The 27,538-nt window shown below is 39.0% G+C and overlaps 1 protein-coding gene across 1 annotated transcript in view; it reads left to right on the top strand.

Moving 5' to 3' along the window:
* LOC124804774 (protein cramped) overlaps window positions 1-27,538 on the top strand; it is a 193,841-nt gene that overhangs the window by 124,339 nt on the left and 41,964 nt on the right. Inside the window, 2 exon segments of the mRNA XM_047265095.1 lie at window positions 4,051-4,167; window positions 18,397-18,582. Of these exon segments, the coding sequence (XP_047121051.1) occupies window positions 4,051-4,167; window positions 18,397-18,582 (303 nt within the window).

Here is a 27,538-nt window from a genome sequence, read left to right as displayed (position 1 = left end):
TAAAAATTCAACATCTAAGTTTTTTTTTAAAAAAGGAACTAGTGTCACAAAATTTTTGTTCTTAGACAAAATGGATTTAATCATTTATGTCTGAACGGTAGGAGCTGCTTTCATAGCTGTGGAATTACTGGCCATCCCTACCAGTCTATTGTCCTTGTATGTAATTTTTGGCTTGACAAATATTTCGCCCAGTAAAAGGCATGCTAAATTTTCATGTGATTCAAGGGCTTCATACTTAGTTAGCAAATATTTTTAAGAGACTTGTTTATTCCACTGCTAATGCCTGATTAATTAAACTTTTCAAATAATGTGGATGTGGCAAAACAATAATTTTCACCTTCCGCAAAATTTTATAAGCTACTGGGAATGAAAAGTAAAAACCGCATGCAGTAAGGAACAACAGATCTGAGGAATAACTCAGCTGTTCGGATGGGAGGCATTGCAGTTGCTCATGTATGAAATTAAGACCTTCTTCTTCTTCTCCTCCTCCTCCTCCTCCTTTTTCATTTTTTTCCATGCATTCAGCTAGTAGTGTCTGAATTATGCATGTGTTTTCCTTAATGCTAATTTCTTTGCTCACAATATTTTTCACCACAGTTAACAAGTTGTACAATTTGGCATATGTATTACAAAGAAGCTGTGATCCTAAAATCCAATTAAACCTAGTAGTGTGTATGTTAACATTACCATACACTATGTGAGTTTCAAAATTGTTAAAGGTCAATACATTTCTAACTGAAGGGTATTAATTAAATTCTAAAATCATAAAGTATAAACAATCATTGTGCTTTATAATTAGCTAGTCATTATGGTTGAATCTGCCTTGATTACAAGGGTCGTTTGAAAAGTTCTTGCAATCACCACGAGATGACAGCACTAGCGCAATGAGTTGTTCACACAATATTCATTGGACTGTTACCTGCAAACACGTGTCACAACAATGGTTTTGAGAGAGAGCTGCGGCAGTAACATGGGTCTGTTGTTGTTCCCGCATAGTGGTTTGCGAAGATGGAAAAAATTGAGATTCAAGCAGTGATTAAGTGCTTTGTAAAGAAAGGCATGAAAGCAAAGGACATTCATGCAGATTTCCAGAATACACTTGGAGACTCTGCACCTTCATATTCAGCTGTTGCCAAGTGGACAAATGAATTTAAATTTGGTTGGGAGATCTTAGATAGTGATCCGCACAGTGGTCAGCCAAGATGTGTCTCTACTTCAGAAATCATTGCAAAAGTGCACAAAATGGTCATGAAGGATCACTGATTGAAAGTGCGTGAAATAGCTTGTGCTTGCCAGATGTCTTCTGAAAGGTAAATCACATTTTAACTGAAGAATTAGAAATGAAAAAATTATCTACAAGGTGGGTACCGCGACTCTTGACACTGGATCAAAAACACGTGCCATTGCCTTTCTTGGTGGACGAAGATTCACTTCAAATGAAGAATTGGTAGCTGGTGTTGACAATTATTTTGCAGACCTGAGGGAAACTCATTTTTGAGATGGGATCAAGGCACTGGAACATCGTTGGACCAAGTGCATTCATCTACAAGGAGACTACATTGAAAAATTAAAAAAAAGTTTCAGTGATGTAAGTACTTTTTTTCTACTCCGTTCTGAGAACTTCCCAAACCACCCTCGTATTTTTAATGTCGTCCAAATTCCAGAAGTTGTCTTCTGAGGCGGTTGCTTCATCAGGAAAGAGGGAAGGAGAGGGAAAGACGAAAGGATGTGGGTTTTAAGGGAGAGGGTAAGGAGTCATTCCAATCCCGGGAACGGAAAGACTTACCTTAGGGGGAAAAAAGGACAGGTATACACTCATGCACACACACACATATCCATCTGCACATACACAGACACAAGCAGACATTTGTAAAGGCCCTCTCCCTTAAAACCCACATCCTTTCGTCTTTCCCTCTCCTTCCCTCTTTCCTGATGAAGCAACCATTTGTTGTGAAAGCTTGAATTTCGTGTGTATGTTTGTGTTTGTTTTTGTGTCTATTGACCTGCCAGCACTTTCGTTCGGTAAGTCACATCATCTTCGTTTTTAGATATATCTCCATTTCGAGTTTTCGTAAACTGTCTGCAGACTTCTGGGTCAGTGCCCTCGGGTACATCAGGGGAGAACAAATACGTCAGTAAATTTGCAAATAGAAATCCAACTTTTGACGAGGAACTGCCATCACAAACCTAAAAAAGAATAAGCCCATCTTCAATACCAAAGTCCATGCCTTTTGTACTGTATAAAAATATTTTGTAAGCTATTAATAATTACTTACCATCACGTCGAGCTACTCTGATTTCCCAAATAATTTGATCCTCAGGAAAATGTTGGATGCAAACACCTGTTCTTTGTAACTATCAGGTTTTTCCTCAGAATTTTTTTTCATCAAATCTTCCTCTTTCCTTCATCAGATGGGGGGAAAAACACTGGTACATGTTCCCCTTTATAACAACTAGACTTGCAGCCAGGGACACAACAGATTCTAGACATTGTACAAATAGAAAAAACCAGAAACTTCATATAAATACATGCTCGCCTGCATAATCCACGAACTCGCTGAAACAGCTGATTGTCTTCTTCCCACCAGTTCTTCGCTAAGGCCTGTATTTAGTATGAAGGCAGTGTCCCAACTATAGCATTATCATAAGGTTACTGTCTTGCTTCTGGTGGAATGAAGCTGAGCTCTTGGCTGGAAGTTATATGTGCACACTGTTCTTACCTCCATGTTGGTCATTTTCATAGTAACAAGAATCAAAGATCTGTTTATTTTGAAACTTTCTTCTTTCTTATTAAAACTGTCATTTGTTTATGAATTCCCATGGGGTCCATGAGCAAACAGGTTGTAGTTTCTCTCCACAGTGAGAACCTGCATGTGGGCAAATTTAAGAATTTTACACATTGACATATTTTAAGATCTTTCTAAGGCTTCTAAATGTTTGTTACATGAAACACTCCTTGAAAGTATGCCATTATTGGAAGATTTTCAGCACTATGGAATCCTTCAGGAGTTCTGTCCTTGGCCCTCTGTTGTTCCCCTACAAATCATGCAAATTCAGTGTTTTTTTATAAGGCTAACATTCTGTAACAAAATTTCTGCAAGTCTAGAAGCTTATGCCAAGAAATTGCTCTGATTGTTAATTAATGCAAACAAAACAAATTACATACAGTTTTATTGTTGTTGTAGAATTTCTTGGTAATCTGAGAGGAAGTTGGCTACTTTAGATACTTTCACCTTGCTTTATGTTATGGAGTTGAGCTAATTTAACCATATCAAAGAAAATTCTGTTAATTGTTTTGTAAATAAATATTCATCAAATTGCATTCATAATGCCCCTCGCGTAACTTCTGTTGTATCCTTTATGAGTTTTTAAAAAGTTCATATACTTAACATCACTATCAATATATTTACACCTTAAGAAGTGCCATTCTTGACAACCTTGCAAGCAATGAAAATATGCCATTATTGCAACACAAGAAGTAAGGCTGACCTGTATAGTCACCTAAAGAATACAACTCTGGTATGAAATAGTGTAGATACAGTTGTATTATAACAGACCATCAGAGTTAAATCTTTATATAATGAAAGTGAATTATTTTAAAGTAAAATAAAACTTTTTATATTCGGTGGAATTTTTTCATTTAGAGAAGATTTTTAAGAGAGACTCATTTTATTTCTTGCATTTCTCATTTACTGCAGTCTTTGTTTTCGAATTGTTATGTTGCAGACAGTAATCCATATATTGATAATTTTCTTTGCAATTAAGTCTTAACGTTTTCCTCATCCTAATATCAAATTGCCACAAGTAGGTCAAAGAAATTTGCATATAAAGAAATAAGTGAGCAAATAAAATGTTAGAGGTCTGCACTATTGTGTAAATTATCCATTTCTGAAAGAAGGTATTATGCAAATCTGTCTGCCTTTGTCATTACAATTATGCCTTTTGAAATAAAATGGTTAGAAATAAAGACTGACTTTTTAGTTCATTTAATAATTGTGCCATTAATTTTTATCCTGACAATATTTTATCTTGCTGGCATTATACTTACAGGTAGCATGCCCCTGTGGACATATATGTGGTCTCCCAAACAAACTGCCAACAGTAACTAAGACAAGGTTGCCACAGAAGACGAGACCTGTTGTAACTACTCCCGTTGACAGTGCAGAGGTAAAGAGACTAAAGTTCATTGAAGAGATTTGGTTATGTGTCGTAGTTGAATGATTTTTTAAATTTCTTTCAGGACTTACAAGCTTAAAAATTGTGGCTAGAGGTTCCCCATATTGAATTTAGCTTCTGAGATACAAAGCCATGAATTTCACAGTTCACAAATTCAGACAAAATTTGTCATCACTTTAGAAATATTTTTTATCAAGCTGAGGAGGAGGAGGAGGAGTAGGAGAAGAAGAAGAAGAAGAAGAAGAAGAAGATGTCCATGGAAGCTTAGAATAGTCTTTAGTCTGGTAGGTCTTGGTACTGTGTCAACTAACGGGGGACCTCAGCTGTATCTTACTTGTGAAGGCAATTGGAATTAGTTTACAGGCTCATGCTACTGCCCATAAACTATTGATCGTAATACAAAAGGGATGTTATCATGTAAAGTGGTACAAATATGTCGTTGAGCAATGATAGAAGGTTTCCTGGAATGACCTTGCTGTTCGGTCCCCTCTCCCAAATCAATGGACCAACCATGATTTGTTTTAACATTGATGAAAATATTATTCTTCAGTCCAACATGTGCTGCTATGTTAATAAGGAGACAGAATAACTGACCTTACTTTACATCAGGAGACAAAATTAAAGTACAGCTGGTAGGTGCATTGAAATTATCCACATCCCTCCTGTGCTTAACACTCGAGCAGGCACACTGTTGTAAAAAGTACAACAGCGGCAGTTTTTATGCCTAATCGATGCCTTAACCTTGAGCTATTGCGCCATTGCTGCCATGTATTCCATTGTTGATGTTTTCTCGACAATGTTTTTTTCAGTTCATTTGGTTAGCTTTCTCAGTTTGTTTTCTGAATTGTAAGCAACAACATGTTGAATGTTAGAAAAAGTACAACGCGTGCCTACGCCTGCTGGTGTGACAGTTGCAAGCTTTGTTCCAGCAGTCAGTGTCCAGAGGAAAGTTTACTAAAAAGTTAACTATATTTCCTCACTTTTTTATTTTTGTTATTTTTTTTATGCACATTGAACGTTACTTTGGTTACACCGACATCTGAATGTATTTATTCATTTCATTTCATTTCTTTGATGTTTTGTTGCAATTCAAAGGGTGTATCAGATGAAGAAATTTGCAAACTGCTTGAAGAAGATGAGGATAAAGTCTATCTAAACTTTTCAGACTTGGGGGAAAGTAAAGTAGATTTGAGTGATGAAAACACTGAATAGGATGATGGCAATGAATCTGAACTGAAGGTGAGGATGGTGGTGATCCTGAAGAGACAGCAGATGTATGAGGGTTCTTTATTGAAAAAGAGTTTCACATTTGTGTAAAACTGAGTGTGGTAAAACATCAAAAACCAACAGAAAAAACATTGTGCAGACTCCACCAGATCTGAAAAGAAAGGTGATGGGTATAACTGATGAAGTTAGTGCTTTTTCGAAAGTAATTGACCTGGACTTTATTGATGAAATTGTAAACTATACAAATATCTATATAAATAAACAGGGGAAGACAATCAATTCTCGTGCAAAAGGGGTAATAAACTGACAAAATAATGGCTGTGTTCGGGTTTTTTAGAAAAAGAAGAAGAAGAAAATGCCATCATGTTAATATACTGGAACTCTGGGCAGCAGACAGAACTGGAATGCCACTGCTTAGGACTGCAACGAGTTAAAATAGGTTTCTATTTTTTCTAAGCTGTACGCGATTTGTTGATATGGAAATGAGGAATGACAGGAGAAAAACTGATAAGTTGGTTGCAATTCATACAGTATTGGATCCTTTTGCTGTTAACTGTCAATGTTCTTACAGCCTGATGAATTCACCAAGATAGATGAAATACTTCACCCCTACGGAGACCGCTGTAGATAAATTCAGTACATACCCAGCAAAACAATATGGGCCAAAAAGTTTTTCTCTGTGTGATTCCCAAACATTTTATTGCAGTAATCTGAGGTTTATTGCATCATGTAACCAAGACAATGTCGGGTATCTAATGCTCCTGAGGACATAATGAAAAGATGTGTGGCGAGTATAGAAAATTCTAACTGGAACATTACAACTCACAATTGGTACACAAGCTACCTCCTTTCTGAATATTTGCTGCAGAAGGCTATCACTTGCATTGGTACAATGACGAACAGCAGACACGAAATTTTTCCAGAATTTCTCCCAAGCAAAACAAGGTACATTGGAAGTGCAATGTTTGGATTTCAGTAGGATAAGACCTTGGTTTCATATGTTCCTTTAAAAACTATGCTATCACAGTTTTATATGCTGTACATGACATAGCGACAGTTGATGAAGAAACACACGAACTTGAAATCATAATTGAGTACAACATGACAGAAGGTGGAGTTGACATTGTAGCTAAAAGGTGTGCCTGATACTCCATTTCAAGAAGCACAAGGAGATGGCCATTGGCTACTTTTTCATTTTTCTGAACATTGCTGGAATTAATTCGCAAACAAATTGTCTGTGAAGAATGTTATGAAAGTGAACATATGTCAAAAAAACAGGCTACATTGTTATTTAAAGAACTAAAAAAGTAAACTTTTTCTTATAAATGTGGAAGATAGTGAATATGAACTGTTTTCTTGAAAAAATACAATAGTTTGTTTAAGGCAAGTTTGTTTTTACTGACAAATGACTGTGTTGTAAATTTTACAACGTGCGACTACTCGTGTGACAACAGTAGGCGCGCCTACCGGAGGTTTAACCTCTGATAACAGCTCCCCTTTCTCTCCCCACCGTACCAACTTAAATTTCAATCATCATTATTTTTTTTTAATTGACAGTATTTCCTTGTTTACTCACCTTTTATCCCCTTTTTTCTCCGCCCGCCCCCCTCCCTCCTCCATTCTCTTTATTCCGTTACTTTTTCTCTCCCCCTCCCCTCCTCCATTCTCTTTATTCCATTACTTTTTCTCTCCCCCTTCCACCATCCTCCTCCTTTTCTGCTTCCTCTGAATCCATTTTTATTTTCACTCAGTCATATCAACATTGGACTGAAGCTGGCATGTTGTTTGCCAGTATACCTACTGTCTCGCAGACACCTGCTACTTCAAATTTACCTTTCCTTGTCGTCAAAGTAGGTGGGTCCCTCACAGCTTTGGGTCTGAGTGACCTACCCCTCCTCCTAAACCTTCCAGAAGTTAGGAACAGTTCCTTCCACATATAAAGGTATGTGGAATTTCGCTTTTAATGGCAGCTCATTCTGTATGGCAGAGTTGATCAGTGTCTGTTGCAGGGAATCACTGTGGTGATGGGACGAGATGACTGCAATGCTTCTAGCAGCTGTCTGGGGCGATGATGCTGTGGTAGATAGTATCTACTCAGGTCCACTGTAGTGAAGCAGCCAGCAGCAAGTGCTGTCGGCTGTGTGGGAGGTGTAAATCAGTTGGCATAGCCCATGTCGAACCCAGGATTTATGGAGACGGGAGCACAAGGTGCTTATGTGCATTGAATGACCCCCTCGGAATGGACCTAATTCGATGTCAAGGAGAGCATCAGACCAGTTGACACCATGATCAGGCCCATGACTGCATTTAGTTACCCATGCGGAGACTTTTGGCTGACACTGAGAGTACATCAGTGGGGAGGCTGCAGTTGAATTTAGGACTGAAGTTGAAGTGCATGATGGAACTGGCTGTAGCTTCGTCAGAAGCCCATTCTGATTTCAGGACAAGTCCGATGTCAGGAGACAAGCTCCCAGTGCGAGTCATATTCAGCTGGGCTGTAGGTCAGATACACTCGTCCAGACTGTGATGTGACACAAAGTCCTGCTTGTTGTCACATATGCCTGAATATCGCTGCCCCAGGCAGTGATGTGATCAATGTGGCCCATTGTAGGGCAACTTGAGGAGTGCGGGTTGCCCAGGTAGCAGTATTACAGTGACTCACTTGCCTTTCATGGCTCGTCTGAGCCTGTGCCTCAACAGTTCATAAGGTGCGCTAGTGCACAACACTACTTGTTACTGGATAAATGAATATGAATGTGCCATTTCAGCTCTTCAGATCTAATATGCTTTGAATGAGAGATTGAAATTTATTCTGAAAACTTGTTAGTTAGTCAGTCAGTCAGTCAGTCAGTCAGTCATCATATTATGGTAGAGGTCATGAAATGCTAAGGAGAGAGAATTGCTGTACAGTACTTACCTTCAGGAGGCAAAATGCTAGGTACTGTCAATACACACAAGTAAAAGTAAAGATCCTGTGTTGCTTTTAATTTTATGTGTGTTTATCAGCAGTACTAAGCATTTTGCCACCTAAAGGTAACTGTTGACTAGCAGTTCTGTCCCAATCAGAAATAATTAAGATTAGCACTCATAAATATGATATTGTAATCAAGTCAGTGCACCTGTGCACAAATTGGCCTTTTTGTGCAAATTGCACAAGCTGATTTTCAAAATACATCCCCAACTACATTCTTCATATTAGGCCTCCTGTGACAATTGTCTATCTCTTCGGTTCAATAAATTGCTCAGTGCGAAGAAAATTTTCTCATATAATTAGATTATCTGTACTGTAAATGATTATTAAATGATATTGAAAACAATGTCTTTCCTGAGGAGGAAAATAAATTAATTTTTGGTAAAAGTAGCCTTTTGAAATAACCATTCATGTCAGGAAATATTTTTTTGGTCTTGTAACAAAACCTTTTTTCTGGACGTATGAGTTAACCATCATAACATCTACATATACAGCTACATCTTTAAGGGTTTCTTCCTTTTCCATTCACGTATGAAGCGCAGGAAGAATGATTGATTGAATGCCTCTGTGCATGCAGTAATTGTTGTTCTTGTTGTTGTTGTTGTTGTTGTTGTTGTTGTTGTTGTGGTCTTCAGTCCTGAGACTGGTTTGATGCAGCTCTCCATGCTACTCTATCCTGTGCAAGCTTTTTCATCTCCCAGTACCTACTGCAACCTACATCCTTCTGAATCCGCTTAGTGTATTCATCTCTTGGTCTCCCTCTATGATTTTTACCCTCCACACTGCCCTCCAATACTAAATTGGTGATCCCTTGATGCCTCAGAATATGCCCTACCAACCGATCCCTTCTTCTGGTCAAGTTGTGCCACAAACTTCTCTTCTCCCCAATCCTATTCAATACTTCCTGATTAGTTTTGTGATCTACCCATCTAATCTTCAGCATTCTTCTGTAGCACCACATTTTGAAAGCTTCTATTCTCTTCATGTCCAAACTATTTATCGTCCATATTTCACTTACATACACGGCTACACTCCATACAAATACTTTCAGAGACGACTTCCTGACACTTAAATCTATACTCGATGTTAATAAATTTCTCTTCTTCAGAAACGCTTTCCTTGCCATTGCCAGTCTACATTTTATATCCTCTCTACTTCTACCATCATCAGTTATTTTGCGCCCCAAATAGCAAACCTCATTTACTGCTTTAAGCCTCTCATTTCCTAATCTAATTCCCGCAGCATAACGTGATTTAATTCGACTACGTTCCATTATCCTTGTTTTGCTTCTGTTGATGTTAATCTTATATTCTCCTTTCAAGACACTGTCCATTCCGTTCAGCTGCTCTTCTAGGTCCTTTGCTGTCTCTGACAGAATTACAATGTCATCGGTGAACCTCAAAGTTTTTATTTCTTCTCCATGGATTTTAATACCTACTCCGAATTTTTCTTTTGTTTCCTTTACTGCTTGCTCAATATACAGATTGAATAACATCGGGGATAGGCTACATCCCTGTCTCACTCCCTTCCCAATCACTGCTTACCTTTCATGTCCCTCGACTCTTATAACTGCCATCTGGTTTCTGTAGAAGTTGTAAATAGCCTTTCGCTCCCTGTATTTTACCCTTGCCACCTTCAGAATTTGAAAGAGAGTATTCCAGTTAACATTGTCAAAAGCTTTCTCTAAGTCTACAAATGCTAGAAACGTAGGTTTGCTTTTCCTTAATCTAGCTTCTAAGATAATTCGTAGGGTCAGTATTGCCTCACGTGTTCCAACATTTCTACAGAATCCAAACTGATCTTCCCCGAGGTTGGCTTCTACCAGTTTTTCCATTTGTCTGTAAAGAATTTGTGTTAATATTTTGCAGCTGGGCTTATTAAACTGATAGTTCAGTAATTTTCACATCTGTCAACACCTGCTTTCTTTGGGATTGGAATTATTATATTCTTCTTGGTGTCTGAGGCTATTTCGCCTGTCTCATACATCTAGCTCACTAGATGGTAGAGTTTTGTTAGGCCTGGCTCTCCCAAGGTTGTCATTAGTTCTAATGGGATGTTGTCTACTCCTGGGGCCTTGTTTCGAATTAGGTTTTTCAGTTCTCTGTCAAACTCCTCATGCAGTATCATATCTCCTATTTCATCTTCATCTACATTCTCTTCCATTTCTATAATATTGTCCTCAAGAACATCGCCCTTGTATAGACCCTCTATATACTCCTTGCACCTTTCTGCTTTCCCTTCTTTGCTTATTACTGGATTTCCATCTGAGCTCTTGATATTCATGCAAGTCATTCTCTTTTCTCCAAAGATCTCTTTAATTTTCCTGTAGGCAGTATCTCTCTTACCCCTAGTGATATGCGCTTCTACATCCTTACATTTGTCCTCTAGCCATCCCTGCTTAGCCATTTTGCACTTCCTGACGATCTCATTTTTTAGACGTTTATATTCCTTTTTGCCTGCTTCATTTACTGCATTTTTGGATTTTCTCCTTTCATCAGTTAAATTCAATATCTCTTCAGTTACCCAAGGATTTCTACTAGCCCTCGTCTTTTTACCTACTTGATCCTTTGCTACTTTCACTATTTCGTCTCTCAAAGCTACCCATTCTTCTTCTACTGTGTTTCTTTCCCCCACTCTTGTCAGTCGTTCCCTAATGCTCTCTACAACCTCTGGTTCTTTCAGTTTATCCAGGTCCCATCTCGTCAATTTACCACCTTTTTGCAGTTTCTTCAGTTTTAATCTACAGTTCCTAATTATCCTAATCTTATCCGCATGACCCCTATGTGAATGATACGTAGGGGGTTCTTGTATATTCTTAGAGTCAGAATTTAAAGCTGGCCCTTGAAACATTGTAAATATATATTCTCGGGATAGTTTACGTCTATCTTCAAGAGTTTTCCAGTTTAGTTTTTTCAGTATGTCTGTGACACACTCCCATGGATCAGACAAACCTGTGACTATTTGTACTGTTCTTCTCTGTATACGTTCAACATCCTCTGATAGTCCTATTTGATACGGGTTCATCAAACTTGAGCAGTATTCTAGGAAGGGTAACACCAGTGATTTGTAAGCAATCTCCTTTGTAGGCTGATTGCATTTCCTCAGTATCCTATCAGTAAACCAAAGCCTGCCACCTGCTTTACCCATGACTGAGACTTTGTGATTATTCCTTTTCATATCCCTACAAAGTGTTACACCCAGGTTTTTGTGTGACTTGACTGATTCCAGTAGTGACTCATTGATATTATAGTCATAGGATACAATGTTTTTTTTTTTCATTTTGTGAAGTGTCCAGTTTTATATTTTTGAACATTTAAAGTAATTGCCAGTCTTTGTGCACCACTTTGAAGTCGTATCAACATTTGACTGAATATTTATGCAGCTGTTTTCAGGCAGCACTTCATTATAAGTAACTGCATCATTTGCAAAGAGCCTGACGTTACTATTAATATTGTCTGCAATGTCATTAATATACAATGTGAACAACAAGGGTCCCAGCATGCTTCCCTGAGCTTCAACAGAAGTTACTTCTACTTCTGACAATGATTCTCCGTCCAAAATAACATGCTGCATCCTCCATCCTGTCAAGTTTCACTTGATACCCCATATGATCATACTTTAGAAAATAAGCATAGGAGTGATACTGAGTCAAATACAGTTTGGAAATCAAGAAATACAGAATTTACATGATTGCCTTGATCCTTCTTGTAGACTTGTGTGATCTGTGCTTTTTTCCAAGAACATGCTTTTTTGTTCAAGGGATCTAAGATAGATTATAGTTAGAAAAGGGGGGGGCAACTCAGCTACAAATTCAGTATAGAATCTGATAAGGATTCCTACGGGCCCTGAAGATTTCTTCAGTTTTAATGATTTCAGCTGTTTCTCAGCACAACTGACACTAATATGTATTTCATTCATATTTTCAGTGGTACAAGGATTAAATTGGGGCAATCCTTCTGGGTTTCCTTTTAAAGAAACATTTGAGAACTGAATTAAGCATTTCAGCTTTTGCTTTTTTACCTTTAATTTCAGTTCCTGTCTCATTCGCTGGGGACTGGACATCAGCTTTGGTGCCACTAAGAGCTTTTGCATATGACCAAAATTTCTTAGTATTCTGTGTAAGATGATTCGACAATATTATGCTACAGCACTCATTGAAGGGGTCACATGTTGTTCTCTTGAGAGCCAAATGTGTTTAATTCAGCATCTACCTATCTATAGCCCTAAGCTTTTTTTTACATCTATTATGCAGGGAAAAAGAAGAAATGCGTTTATGATATTACAAGAAAATTATGCAACCCTGCTTGTGTTGTGTGATACAGAGGGAAGTGTTATGTATTGCCTATAACCTCATTCCTTGTATCCTATTCTAAAGGATGTTTCAAAAAGATTCATCCAATTTCGCAAGAATTTATTTTTAACATGAATGGAGATGGACTCAAGGTAATAAATTAAAAGTTATTCATAGGACTAAACAGTTTATATTTTTGAAAGAACTGTTTAATTTCCAAAATTGTTTTTTTTACATCCGTGCACATACAACCTCGGGGTACTTTTTACAGTTGCATTTTGAATATTCAGTGTTCACTCTGCTGCACAAATGACACATATCCTAACCGTAGTAAAGCATGTCCAGAGTTACTGCATTAACTGCTGTTGCTATGCATCATTGCGGGTCACCTAGAGTTGTTGGAAGGGGTAGCACATAGATGGAGTATTTCTCAAACTCCCACAAAAAAGTCGTATACTGAGAGATCAGGTGATCCAGGAGGAGGCCAGTGGTGTAGTGAGAGATCCATACCCCCTTACAGCTGTCGGTCATTGAAGCACCTCATTGTTAAGGAATGCAGGTGCCAGTGGAGGAGTCCTTTGTCCTGTTAAAAAAGGGTTTTTTTTTTTCTGCATTTTCTCCCAACTTTGAAAAACCTAACATATCGAAGTGTGTGACTCCTGTAACCATCTTCTACAAAGAATAGTGGATCTTAAATCTTTTCTTGAGAAATGATGCAAAGGACATGGAGCTTCGGGGACAAAAAAAAAGGTGGTGATTGGGGAACTTTTTGGCTAGAACATTTGCTTTAAAAAAATCGAAGTTTTTTCGCAAAATGGCCTTTGTTTTCTTCTTTTGGCTGTATTTAAGCTTTCAACAATTGATCCTTGTGTTAAGAAGCAGCAGCATTTTCCTGCCGGTAAACTGAATATGTCTCTAAGGTGTTCCTCAACTTTATTTTTCTTTTCTCTCCCAATTCGATAGTTACAAAATCAGTAGATTATAAATTTTGACCTATCATGAGCATTCGTAGCTGTTCTACCAGTATTTTGCAACACTACTGATAGAACTGACAAGGCACTAGTGTAGAAGCAGATCAGAAAATAACTCTGTTTGTACTTTCGGAGAAGAATTTTGGCATGGTCTAATTTTGCTGACAGGTTTTGTTTTCCTAACACTGTATATCGCCAGACAATTGCCAGCATAAATAAAGAGGTGAAGGGGTGTGGGGAAAGAAGCCTTGTCTCCCTCTGGCAGAGAACTAGTCTACACTTTTGTTCTGCTAAAGCAGAACTAACATAGGGATTGCCAATCCCTTCTGGTGTTATGAGAGTCATAATCTAAATCCGTGATGGACCACGATTAGTCTTTTCACTCATTTCAGAATAAGAAAAGAAAACGACGACTACTACACAATTGCTTGCTGCACAGTGTTGTAAACAAGGTACTTCAGATCTGACCTCTAGTGGTATTTAATGCAACCCCAGTTCAGAACTCCTGCCACATAACATTACATATTGAAAGTTTCTACATTATATCAAATTTTGAACTTTAGCTAACAGACAAACGTATGTGTTTCTTTGTTCTAAGATGCTAGGTCTCACAGCTGAGTACTACATTGCATTTAAAGACCACTCTGCCATCCACAGTTGGTGTGACACTTTGTTATACCCATATCTTTCTAAGATAATGTGTCACACCAAGATGATGTGCAACACCACAAATCAAAAATTTGACATGTTTTCAGTATTTATGTACAAAAAGTAAAGTAAATTCAAACGATCTCTGATAAAATAGTTCATTTTGATACAATTTGCTATGAAACAGCATTGTTGGGTGATTTTGCATTTATAGAAAAATGTGAATTTTTCCAGTCGTTAGAAATTATCTTCTGTCACCAAATTTAGGATAAATTCACAAAATTCTGCGTATTGTTGTTGTTTACCATCATGAAGGGATTGTAGTAATTGAACCTTGTATTGTCTGAAACTCAAAGACAGCCATAAAAACACACCAAATGTACGTTTCTGGATTGCCTAAGTCTCAGCTGGCACAATGAATAGACTTCTGTGGGCTGTGTGTAAAGCTCTGTTGAATGCACTCTGTTTTGAATGAGAACATAACAGATCGGGGGGGGGGGGGGGGGGGGGCTGTATGGCTTTCACCTTATACGAACATCCCGTGTTTGAAACTGCTGATGCCATCGTGAAGTGCTTTGAGCTGTAAGAGGGGCATTTGTTCTTCAAAGATAACCACACGCAGAATTGCACCTGTAAAATGGAGAACACAGGACATTTTTTCCAAACAATGAGTCTTTTGCACCAGACTTGTTCTCTTAATAGAATGGAACTCCTTCTGTTGCTTTTTAACACTATCTTGTTGACTGTATACACATCTTTATTACTAAGCGACTATCCCAGAAGCCAGTACAGTATTGTCGATAGTTCGAGTCTCGATAGTTCAAGTTCCCAATAATCCGAGCCTCTTTTTTTTAAAAGGTTGCCACAATCTACTTTCTTTTTTTTACTGACATGATAAATAATGAAAACATCATTGCAAAAGATAGATAGGGAGAGTACAGCTCAGTGACAAAGCAGACGACAATGCAATCAACACCGGTGATTAGCTCGCTGCCCTGTTGCACAAACATCTGTTGTCAGTATGGCACGAAATACCCCGACTGCTGCCGGCTGCCACCGATCAAAACAGGGGAGTTCATAGGCTGCTGTAGTTCCCAGTACCTGTACTGTACAGTGTGTGTTCCGTTGCACGCCTTACAAAGATGAGTGCTGTAACAAAAAAAGAGGAAATTTGTGCCTTTGCGTCTAAAATTAGAAGCACTAAGACGACTTGACAAAGGAGAAACAATAAAAAAAACTTGCTCTCGAATATGGTGTCGGTGAAGTTACTGTTGGTGGCTGGTGAAGAATCCGACTTAAATTGGAACAGTTTTCTTCACAGAAATGCTCACACGAATCTCTCAGTTGAAGAAGTATAAAGAAGTCAGACTTCGAAAAAACAAGTGAGGCATTGTTCATGTGGTTTACCCAACAGAGACAGAAGGGTGCTCCGATTTCTGGCCCAGTCTTGCAAGAAAAAGCTTCATTTTTCAGAAACCAGCTGCAGGAAGGAGATGACAATTTCGCTGCTAGTGTGGGCTGGCTCGACAAGTGGAAGAAGAGGTATGGAGTGCGTCAACTAGACGTATGTAGAGAAAAACTCTCTGGTGATGCTCAGGCCGTTTCAAAATTTATTGTTGAGTTTAAAAAAATCGTAACTGACAAAAGTTTGTCTAATGAAGAAATATATAACTGTGACGAAACTGGGCTAAATTATAAAATGTTACCAGAGAGAACACTTGCTTCTTGTGAAGAAAAAAGTGCTTGTGAAGAAAAAAGTGCTCCTGGGCACAAAAAAGCAAAGAGCGGCTCACAGTTATGGCAGCTTCAAATGCAACTGAAAACCATAAACTAAAACTAGTTGTGATTGAGAAGTCTGCCAAGCCAAGAGCATTCAAGAATGTATGCATCTCAGCTCTTACGGTTGTCTGTTTTTTTAACTCATTTGTACCTGACTGCAAGAATTTTTTAAAAGAAAGGGGACTGCCATGCAAAGCAATTTTGCTCATGGATAATGCGTCCTCACATCCATGGGCAGGAGAACTGCAGTGCGATGGTATCTGTGCCTTGTTTTTCCCACCAAACGTTACCTGTCTCATTCAGCCCATGGATCAGGGCGTTCTGGAATGTCAAAAAAAAAAAAAAAAAAAAAAAAAGTATCCACGGCGATTGCTACAGTCAATCCTGCATTCTGAAGACAACGAAAGCATTGTAGGAGCTTTGAAGAAAGTGACTTTGAAGGACGTTGTGTACTGGATTAGCGAATTTTGGAGCGAAATAGTCAGACACAATTTCTAAGTCATGGAGGAAAATTCTACAGGAAAGTATGCCAGACATAGAAACTGAAGATTTAGCAGATGAGGAAGATCAACCATTGTGTAATTTAATCAGAAGATTGTCAGGGTGTGAAGAGGCAGGAGAGGTGTAAGTAGGTGTGTGGTTAATTCGGACGAACAGTTGGAAGTGACAGACTCTTCTATAATTAACATGGTTAACATTCCATCGCAGTGTGAGTGTGACGAGGCAGAGGCTGCACCGATGATGAGTCACACCCATGGCTACGCTGCTCTCGAGGCCACCATGTGCTACGTGGAACAACAGCCTGAGGCGACACCAACGACCTACTGCTCCTGAGACGATGGTGTGACATTGCCGCGAGGAAACGTTGCAGCTTCGCCAAACAAAAGACACTTCACTATTACTTGTCTAAATAAATAATTATTGTTATTCTGCCAATGCAAATGTATGTGTAAATACTTTTATTTTAATAAAGTTCATATTTTGACCTGTATTACTTACAATATCATAATATTTCTGTTTCCCATTTAAATTTCGATAGTCCGAGTTTTCGATAGTTTGAGGTGGTTCCGGTCCCATTCACCTCGAACTATCGAGACTCTGTTGTACCAGTTGGTTGCCTATCTAATGGCTTCCAGGGGTAACAGAAACTTGATTTTCAGTATTTCACATAATTACTGACCAAATTCAAAATTTTAAAATGCTGTAATAATGTACTCATTAAGAGGTATATCTTATGTTAAAAATTTAACACAATAAGACAAATATTACAGTCAGAAAATGTGTTTGTCTCGGGGCATTTAATTGATGATGTGAAAATACTCTTAAATTCATTCATCCAGTATTTCAGAATAAAAGCACTTAGCAACTTCCAACAAACTTCACGTATAAACTATCTCTGGCTGACACCCCCCACCCTGTGTGCACGCTCTCTCTCTCTCTCTCTCTCTCTCTCTCTCTCTCTCTCTCTCTCTCACACACACACACACACACACACACACACACACACACACACACACACACAAAAAAAATGATGAATGGAAAAAAGAAAAGTTTATCATTTACTGCCTTTTGACAGTTCGTGCAGTCATACTTTAGCATCAGGCTTGATGTTTTAATTTGTTACTTGTTTACCATAACGCTATTCACGGTACGCTTTGTAGACAGTATCTACATACATTACTGAAAGAACCTGCAAAATGATATCATTGTATGAGACGTAATCCAGGAGATGTGATGTCATAAAGATTGAGATGTGTAAAAAACTTGCTATTTATAAAATGGAGTGCAAATTGCCAAGATTATATTCATCCAGTGTTTCATAATAGGAGTGCTTAGTGGCTTCCAACAAACTTTAAGTATAATTTCAAACATTTTTCTAAACTTTCTATTGCTTACATACTTGATGCCAAGCACTAAACATATTAACTCATTTGTAAAGCAGTCAGAAGTTTGAAGCTGTTTCTGTAAATAGAGCTTGATTCTGTAAAGAATTGGGGATTTACTAGTTGGATTACAAACGCGTAAGCTAGGTGCACCAGGGTGACCTCTGTTGGCAACCACATGAACTGCCAACTTAAAACTGTCACCAAGGTAAACTTTTGTTTCAGTGCTTAAGTTAAAATCTACCAGTTTTAATTATCGCAGAAATTCTTTTGAAATCAAATTGTTTTGAAATCAGATGTTCTTTAAACACCCTGTGTTGTGAAAACAAAAGTAAAAAGAGTCATGTTTCCCTTGAGCACATTCAAATAGATAAAGTAGAGAAGAATTTTTGTTTAGCAGATGGTTTACTTAAATCTTGCATGTGGTTTTAATTGGTTAACTTTTTACAGCAAAAACACAGTACAGGGTTGTTGGTACCTGAAGCAAGTGTGTCAAGGCCTCACCTGCTTGCAACTACAGCAGGTGTGACCAGCTTGCACGATGGCGTTTTCCGCAGACCACTGTTGGCACCATCACGATACAGAATGCTGCCAAAGCACTGCTCGGGTCTTGTAGATACCAAACCTCAATTAGAAGTAAGTAATGAACAAATGTCCTGCAATGTTTGATATATCCATGTGAATTAATCATAATTATAAAATTTAAAAAAACACAGTGCATTTGTAAACAAAGTATTTGCATATTTTTTACTTTAAGTCAGCTTGTAGCATTTTTAATTCATTTGTATCTAAAAGACTCATGAGGCCAAACACTGATAGGAAATTTACTCTCTACCTGCCCCCAATTTTTTCTCATTATCTTGGGTATTACAATGATTGTAATGAACAGCATGTTAACCTTGCAACCACAACTGGGCAATATTTACTTGAATTAATTAATAATTTTCTTAGTTTTCCTCGTGGTGTCTATGAGATTTCTGTTCTCTGCAACACTTTTTAACCCGCTCTTGCACCTCACCCTGTCTTTCCAACTCACACCCTCTAGTTTCCTCCATATCCACATTTCCGACACTTCCAGCTTTCTTTCCTTATCTTTTTGCAGTGTACAAATATCTGCACCATATGAAACTCTAATCCATATACAGGGCGAGTCACCTAACATTACCACTGAAAACATCTCCCAAACCACAACAAACACTTGAATAACCAATTCCACAGACCAAAAGTGAGAATCAAGGTTGGTGGAATTGATTAATACCAACCATTGACAAATGCACGGAAGTATGATTTTCCAAACATACTTACTTTTAAAAAAAATTGAAACCTGTTGCTATTTTTAGCACAACTGAAAATGAAAAAAATACTTAATAAGTATATATAATGTTAATAACATTTTACATTGTAAAATGTTAAGTACATCTGGAGTAATTTGTAATGTAAAGTTGATGCTTGAAACCTCAGATGTTCAGTCACTTCTTGTAACAGTCACGATCTGTAGGGGTATCTGTTCGAAGACTACGATGTTTACGAGTTTGGCTGCCTCAGTGTCTGCATGTAGCACTTGCTGAATTAGTCCTTGTACTCAGAATAACTGTAGTACACTGTGTTACCAGACGTCTGTGATAGTGCGCTGGACACAAGCAAGAACAGAACTACGCTCAGTAGGAATGTGAAGAGGTCGCAAGTACAACAGTGTGTACAGTGTTGTAAGAACTGTGAAAATGGTGTATTTTAACTCTGAAAAGGCTGAGATGGTACTCATCAATGGCAAGTGTAGACAAAAGGTGACTACAGCCTGTAGTAATATGGAGAAAGATACCTGGACAGACATCATCCAATGCGCCGCACATTTGAAAGCATTGTATGCAACCGGTACAGTCACAACTCGCAAATCAGTCCGTAACAAACCCATTACACGAGAATCAAGTTCAGTTGGTGTGTTAGCTGCTGTTGCTGCAAAGCCACATGAGTTCATGTGACATCGCTAGAGGCAGTGCAATGTGTCACGGTAGTGTAATGCACATACTTTGTCACAAATTTCACCTGTATCATGTGTCGCTGCATCAGCAATTACATGGAGATGACTCTAATAATTGAGTGAATTTCTTTTTATGGGCATTAACAGAGAATGCTCTGCAGTTCTACCTGTTTACCAATGAAGCAGGTTTCACAAACCCCGGTGCAGTGAATTTACGAAACAATCATTACTGGTCCGTGGACAATCCTTGCTGGCTTCGACAGGTAGAGCGACAGCAACCGTGGAATTTAAATGTGTGGTGCAGAGTACCAGTGTAGTGAGCAAGCTCCACCCACCAACTCCCAGGTCATAAGCGGATGAGGGCAGAAAGGCAGCATGGGGGGACAATCCATGCTAATGTCAAGCTGTGAGGGCAACATACTTGTGTTCACATACAATTTGTGCTCCGAGCAGCATTGATACTGCTGTCTATTAGCTGCTGCTGTAACAACTTTTGGCTGCTACATATTGTGCATATATAAAAGTAAAATCTGTGAGAGACGTAATAAAAATTTACAGAATTTGTGATATTTCAATTGATAGTTTCGTGTTGAATGATGGTGTTTGTTGCTACTAATTCTGTATAAATTGGTGATTTCATGTTGAATGATGAGGTTTATTGCTACTAACTCCAAATCAGTTCTCATAGCTTGAAATTAAAAAGAACCGATAGTAAAACTTACATTGTGGCAATTGGAAGAAAATGAGTATATTTTGAACATTTATTGACGTATGTAATGCTGAATTTGGGTAATGCTGAATTTTATGGGCACTTAAAGCACTCAGAATCACTTGCATACTCATCATCTGAGCATAATGCATTACGGTTGATACAGTTGATATTCTCCGATTCAGCAGTATTAATAATAATTTCATGTATTGTGGGTTCCGAATAATCTTCTTCCAGTTGGAACTTCCTGCGGTATACTTCCCAGTTCTCAGCAATTATTGACAGAAGGGATTCACTTACAGTCTCCTGAAATGTTTTACTTGCTAAACAACTGTTTTACTTTTGCCCAAGCCAGTTCTACTGCATTCAGACCACAGCTACAGAGTGGCGAGCAGACAATTGTGTGACCTTTCTCTTTTGTTGATTTGTCAAGCACGTGTTTTTTAACCGGTCTATGTTCTTGAATTAAAGTGGACAGAACCTGCTTTCTTATGCTCTTATTACAGGCAACATGCTTCCTTCGCAGCCATTCCTTCGTCCTTGCTGTGGTATTGTGCCATGTGGATGTTCTGTCCACCTATACGCTGTTATCAATCACAATGACTGACTTTGAAGAAGATTTGGGAGAATCATATTTGCAAAACACTTCTCAGAGTTTTGAGAATTCATTTGACCACAGTAATCACCTTTTGTAGATTTAGTCCAGAATTGTATTTAGGCCCCCCTCTGACAGATCCCTTCGTTGATCGAACACTTCCATAATAAGACTTTTAGAGAAGTTTTCCAACCCTGTAACTCTGACAACATAATCCTTCTGACAGCATTTACCGACTTTCATATTACTGTTTGTCCAAGTTTCATCCAGACAGAATATTTCTGTGGCTGTTTCCCTAATATGTTTCATATCTACAGTGAAATGGTCTGTCAGTCAGTAATGTCTCCACGCTCTAGCGGTAAAAACCTCTTATTCTGCACATTTTTTCCAAGTGAATCATATGGAGAACAAAATGTCCTGTGGAGATGTCCAGCTGATCTCTTCCTTGACTATTGGTTGAAGTTTCCTCAGACTGGGAGCGATCTTCTGCACCAAGTAGAAGTACAAGTTTGTTGCAAGTGCCCCCACCCTGTTGACGTTGCCCAACTGGATTTTCCCAGATGATCTTGGCCTAAGTGAAGAGAATTTTAAAAAAGTCAAAAAGTTAAATTCCATTTCATGCAGTACAGTTACAAATAACAAGGAGAGGTCTCCAGGGGAAGTATCGACTTTTTGTAACCGGTTACATTATGTAGGTTATGCTCCCAGGTATCACAGGATGCAGGCCACAATTAACACTTTGCCATCCGCAAGTCTCGTACAAATTTATTCGCTTGGCGCCAGCAGCACTAATTCAGATTACTTGGCTTGTCGCCAGCCATTTTTGACATTATCGGGAGATTATAAATTGTTACATTTTACTGATCTCATCGTTAGTTCTCACAAGTTCTCAACCCTGTTCCCCTACTTTCATGAAATTTCGAAGTAAATACAGATTTTGTTTGTTTCATGTATTTCTTTATTTGCATTGTCTTTGGTACTTAATATTTCTTTATCATATGATATGCAGCAAAACAGTCTCCAAGATGTAACGCAAATCCACAAGACTTGCACATTAAGATTGTTGTTCTTTTTTTGCAACATACATGGCAGTTTCTTTGTTTTCGTTTATTTGTTTTGGAAATACGTTGGCATATTACTTGATGTTTCTGTATGTGACCGGAAAGTCTGTCAACTGGATCACGATGAGACATATGCGATGTAGTGGCAACCTCCAAGTTTTGCTCCGTGCATTCATCATAAATAATCATATCGTCTCTTTTGTCTGCCATGACGAAAGGGCACAAGTACTTATAAAAACAAAAGACTTGTTGACGTGTGTAACTTACTGTTATCTAAACTAAACACCAACAAAATGCAAAAGATACTAAAGTGCTGTCGTTGGCCACTGCGCGGTACTATGCACACGACACCACTGTGGTGTTGCCAGCCATTGACTGTTATTTCGTGCATGACACCACTGTGGTGTCGCCAGACGGCAGTGTGTTAATTGAATAAAAATAGTGTGTGCAATCATATATATTAAGCTGTAAAGGAGAAAAAGAAGAAATTTGACATCTACATCTACATCTACATTTACATCTACATTTATACTCCGCAAGCCACCCAACGGTGTGTGGCGGAGGGCACTTTACGTGCCACTGTCATTACCTCCCTTTCCTGTTCCAGTCGCGTATGGTTTGCGGGAAGAACGACTGTCTGAAAGCCTCCGTGCGCGCTCTAATCTCTCTAATTTTACATTCGTGATCTCCTCGGGAGGTATAAGTAGGGGGAAGCAATATATTCGATACCTCATCCAGAAACGCACCCTCTCGAAACCTGGCGAGCAAGCTACACCGCGATGCAGAGCACCTCTCTTGCAGAGTCTGCCACTTGAGTTTATTAAACATCTCCGTAACACTATCACGGTTACCAAATAACCCTGTGACGAAACGCGCCGCTCTTCTTTGGATCTTCTCTATCTCCTCCGTCAGACCGATCTGGTACGGATCCCACACTGATGAGCAATACTCAAGTATAGGTCGAACGAGTGTTTTGTAAGCCACCTCCTTTGTTGATGGACTACATTTTCTAAGCACTCTCCCAATGAATCTCAACCTGGTACCCGCCTTACCAACAATTAATTTTATATGATCATTCCACTTCAAATCGTTCCGCACGCATACTCCCAGATATTTTACAGAAGTAACTGCTACCAGTGTTTGTTCCGCTATCATATAATCATACAATAAAGGAGCCTTCTTTCTATGTATTCGCAATACATTACATTTGTCTATGTTAAGTGTCAGTTGCCACTCCCTGCACCAAGTGCCTGTCCGCTGCAGATCTTCCTGCATTTCGCTACAATTTTCTAATGCTGCAACTTCTCTGTATACTACAGCATCATCCGCGAAAAGCCGCATGGAACTTCCGACACTATCTACTTGGTCATTTATATATATTGTGAAAAGCAATGGTCCAATAACACTCCCCTGTGGCACGCCAGAGGTTACTTTAACGTCTGTAGACGTCTCTCCATTGATAACAACATGCTGTGTTCTGTTTGCTAAAAACTCTTCAATCCAGCCACACGGTTGGTCTGATATTCCGTAGACTCTTACTTTGTTTATCAGGCGACAGTGCGGAACTGTATCGAACGCCTTCCGGAAGTCAAGAAAATAGCATCTACCTGGGAGCCTGTATCTAATATTTTCTGGGTCTTATGAACAAATAAAGCGAGTTGGGTCTCACACGATCGCTGTTTCCAGAATCCATGTTGATTCCTACATAGTAGATTCTGGGTTTCCAAAAACGACATGATACTCGAGCAAAAAACATGCCCACTGCCTTCAGCACACCAGTCAAGTATCTTAACCATTATGCTACAAGAGGGATTGTGAATAATAAACTTTGTTATTGCATGTTCAACCATCTACTAGATGATGAGTAATTCTTTTATACACAAATAAAACGACCACTTTAAAGGAGTCCAGACAAAGCAGAAGGCAGTTCCAAAGCACTCTCAAAGAGAAAATTTTGAACTGGAATTTACCTCTTTTTTGCTGTGAGTTTCTGGTGGTTAACTTTATAAAAGCTGTGAATTCCTTTCACAGAGCTGAAGCTTTTCCCTATGTCAGCTAAGAGAGAGGGTGGAGCAACTCTCTATTTTTGTTCACCTGCTCACAACATTCAGTGACATTAATAGTTTTATTGCTCCCTATGTAATGTACTAACCTTTGTCCTCCTCTGAGGAGTGGCAGGAGTAGTATCTGGTGTTGTCTGTGATGTGCCAGCAAGACTCATCAAGAGATATATTACTTTACTATTTAACACAACACAGCACATTAGTCACTTCATAGTATACGAGATTCTGTATTAGAGCCCTGAGGTTGGCAGTGTCTGGATGTGAAATATGAATGGATCAAAGTCAGCCGACTTCTGACCAACTTCTTCTGATTCAGTGCTAGGGAGCCCTCATTCTTCTCTTTGTGAACAAATTGTACACTCTACCCTTCTGCTTGCTGCATACTCTCCTATGACAGTTTCCAGGTAGGTGTTAAACAGCCCATGTGAAGGTCAACATCCTTGCTTGACTCATCGTTGTATTCCTATTCCTTCCATTAGTTTTCCAATAACCCTGAATGTAGCCTTTAGCTTAAGGTACAGCTCCTTAATAAATATTCTTTGTCTCCAGCTGACACAGTTTTTTCAGGGGGTACACACGAATCTACCCCACCTAACCCTATTGAAAGCTTTCTCCTGGTGATGAAAACTGCTTGAGTCTTCCTATTCTTTTAAGTGTACCTCTTTACTAGGACTTGTATTAAGTCTGCATATGGCATCAGACTGAAGTCCTAGGTTTCTAACATTTCTCCTTTTGTTTTTCCTTTGGAGGGGTACCAAGATCGTTTCCAAGAAATCATTAGACCACTCTTCATTCAAGAGTATTTCCTCGCATATTCCGAAAAACCCAGTAGCTCTTTCTTTCCTTGTCCATCTAAGGTTTTTGGTATTTCTGTTGCCAGCTTGTCAGTTGCTATGACCTTTCCAATTTTCATTGCCATAAGAGCTGGTCTCGGGGTAGTGTCTGTGATTACTAATCAAAATGTCATTGGTCACAGTTTCAAACCCCACCACTGTTTAAATTTTGAACAAAAATTATCAGCAATGGCGGGCAAAGACTTCCAGTATAAAAAGTCACCCTCATTCAGCTAGCGGCCTTGTTAAAGAGGGCAGTGGACTGGAGAGAAGTTCAGGGCACTCTCTTGCCTGTGGGGTGGGAAACTGCCCCTAAAGGCAGAAGAATCAGGAATGAACAACAGCATGAGGATGCAGAAGGCAATGGAAATCAGTGCATTAAAGACATAATGTGTATCCTCAGGACCTGTGCCCTGTAACTGAAAAAGTATCATGATGATTTCTCCATTGGCAAAAGATCCCACACTAGTCCCCCACTCAGATCTCTAGGAGGGGACTGACGGGGATGGGGGGGGGGACTATGAGAAAAATATTGAATAACCAATGAAGAAAAATGTTCTACAAGTCGGGGTGTGGAATGTCAGAAGTTTGAATGTGGTGTAAATCCTCATTGCCAGTTTTGTAAAGACCTTGTCGCTACTTCTGTGGAGGCAGGATTGCTGCTGTTGTTATGGTAGGCCGAATTTGTGAGTTCGTGAAACGGCTCCTGGTGTAGACCACCACTAAGACAGTTCTCCCTGCCATAATTACACAGCTGTGCCCCGGGGTCAGGTAACAGGATAGCAGAACGTAGGTTCTACAACACTCCAACAAACTAGTAACAAAGTCACACAAATGAGTTTGAAAGGTTTAGTTACCTTTGTGGCTTAAACGACGTTCCCTGTCTTATGTCAGCCCTGGATGATGTCTATAACCAAGCAGGTGAGAGTTGCTCTTCTGTCTTCTGAGTAGGCTTCTGTTCTTTGTCGTCCAGTCATTGGCAGATCGTACTCAGGTGGCAATTCGCCAAGGTGAAGTCAGTATCTTCTTCCTCAGCTCCCCCTGTGGCACTGGTGGAACTCACGCAAGTGGTGAGTCGCCATCGCACTGGCACCAGCTCGCATCTTTATGCCTGTGGTGCTTTTGCAGTGGCTGTGTCTTGATCGGACAACACAGCAGTAGGGAAGCTACAAAATCTGAAAAGGAGAAATACTGAGGCTCATTCTAAATACAGTGAAGTTCAGTAAGTGAAATGGAAGGGTAATATCAACAGCAGCAGAGAATGGTATAATGGGAGTATGATTAACATCTACTTGGAAGCTCTCATAGGAGAGGGGTAGAGTGTACAGTTTGTTCACAAAGAAAAGAGTGATGGCTCTCTAGCTTTGAATGAGAAGATGTTGGTCGATTTCGGGCCACTCGTGTTTTGCATCCAACCTCAGTGGTTTAATACAGAATCTTGCGTTTATAGCTACTGTGAAGTGACTGATGTGCTGTGTTGTGTCACATAATAATGTAATATATCACTTGATGAGAGTTGCTGACACCTCACGAACAACACCAGATACTCCTCCCACTCCTCACAGGAGGACAAGAGGTAGTAAATTACATAGTAAAGCAAGGAAAATAATTAATAATGTCACTGAATGAATAGGAAGCTAGGATAGAGAGAGAGTTACTGTGAACAGTTAAATGATAGGGTTATTTTCATCAGAATTTATAACCAACCATTGCCAACAACAATAGATCAGGTATACATGCCAATGTTGCAAGCAGATGATGGAGAGAGAAAGTATATGAGGGAATTGAAGCGTACTTCAGTATTTAAAGAGAGATGAAAATCTAATATTCATGGGGATTTCAATGTGGTTATAAGGGAAGGAGTAGAAGAACGGGTTACAGGAGAATATGGACTTGGTACTAGGAATGAGAGAGGAGAAAGACTAAGTTCCGCAATAAATTTCAGCTAGTAATAGCGAATACTCACAAGAGGCGCGGCATACTTGGGAAAGGCTGGGAGATATTGGAAGATTTCACTTAGATTACATCATGATCAGGCAAGAGATTTCGAAATCAGATACTGAATTGTAAGGCGTACCCACGACCACACACAGACTCAGATCACAATTAAGTAGTGATGAAAAGTAGGTTGAAGTTTGACTAGTCAGGAACAATCAGTGCACAAAGAAGTGGGATACAGAAATACTGAGCCTTGCGGAGATATGCTTGTACACTACTGACCATTAAAATTGCTACACCAAGAAGAAATGCGGATGACAAACGGATATTCATTGGACAAATATATTATACTAGAACTGACATGTGATTAAATTTTCACGCAGTTTGGGTGCATAGATCCTGAAAAATCAGTACC

This window comes from Schistocerca piceifrons, chromosome 7 (assembly GCF_021461385.2).
Source record: "Schistocerca piceifrons isolate TAMUIC-IGC-003096 chromosome 7, iqSchPice1.1, whole genome shotgun sequence".
Lineage (NCBI taxonomy): Eukaryota > Metazoa > Arthropoda > Insecta > Orthoptera > Acrididae > Schistocerca > Schistocerca piceifrons.
This window is presented reverse-complemented; position numbering and strand designations above follow the sequence as displayed.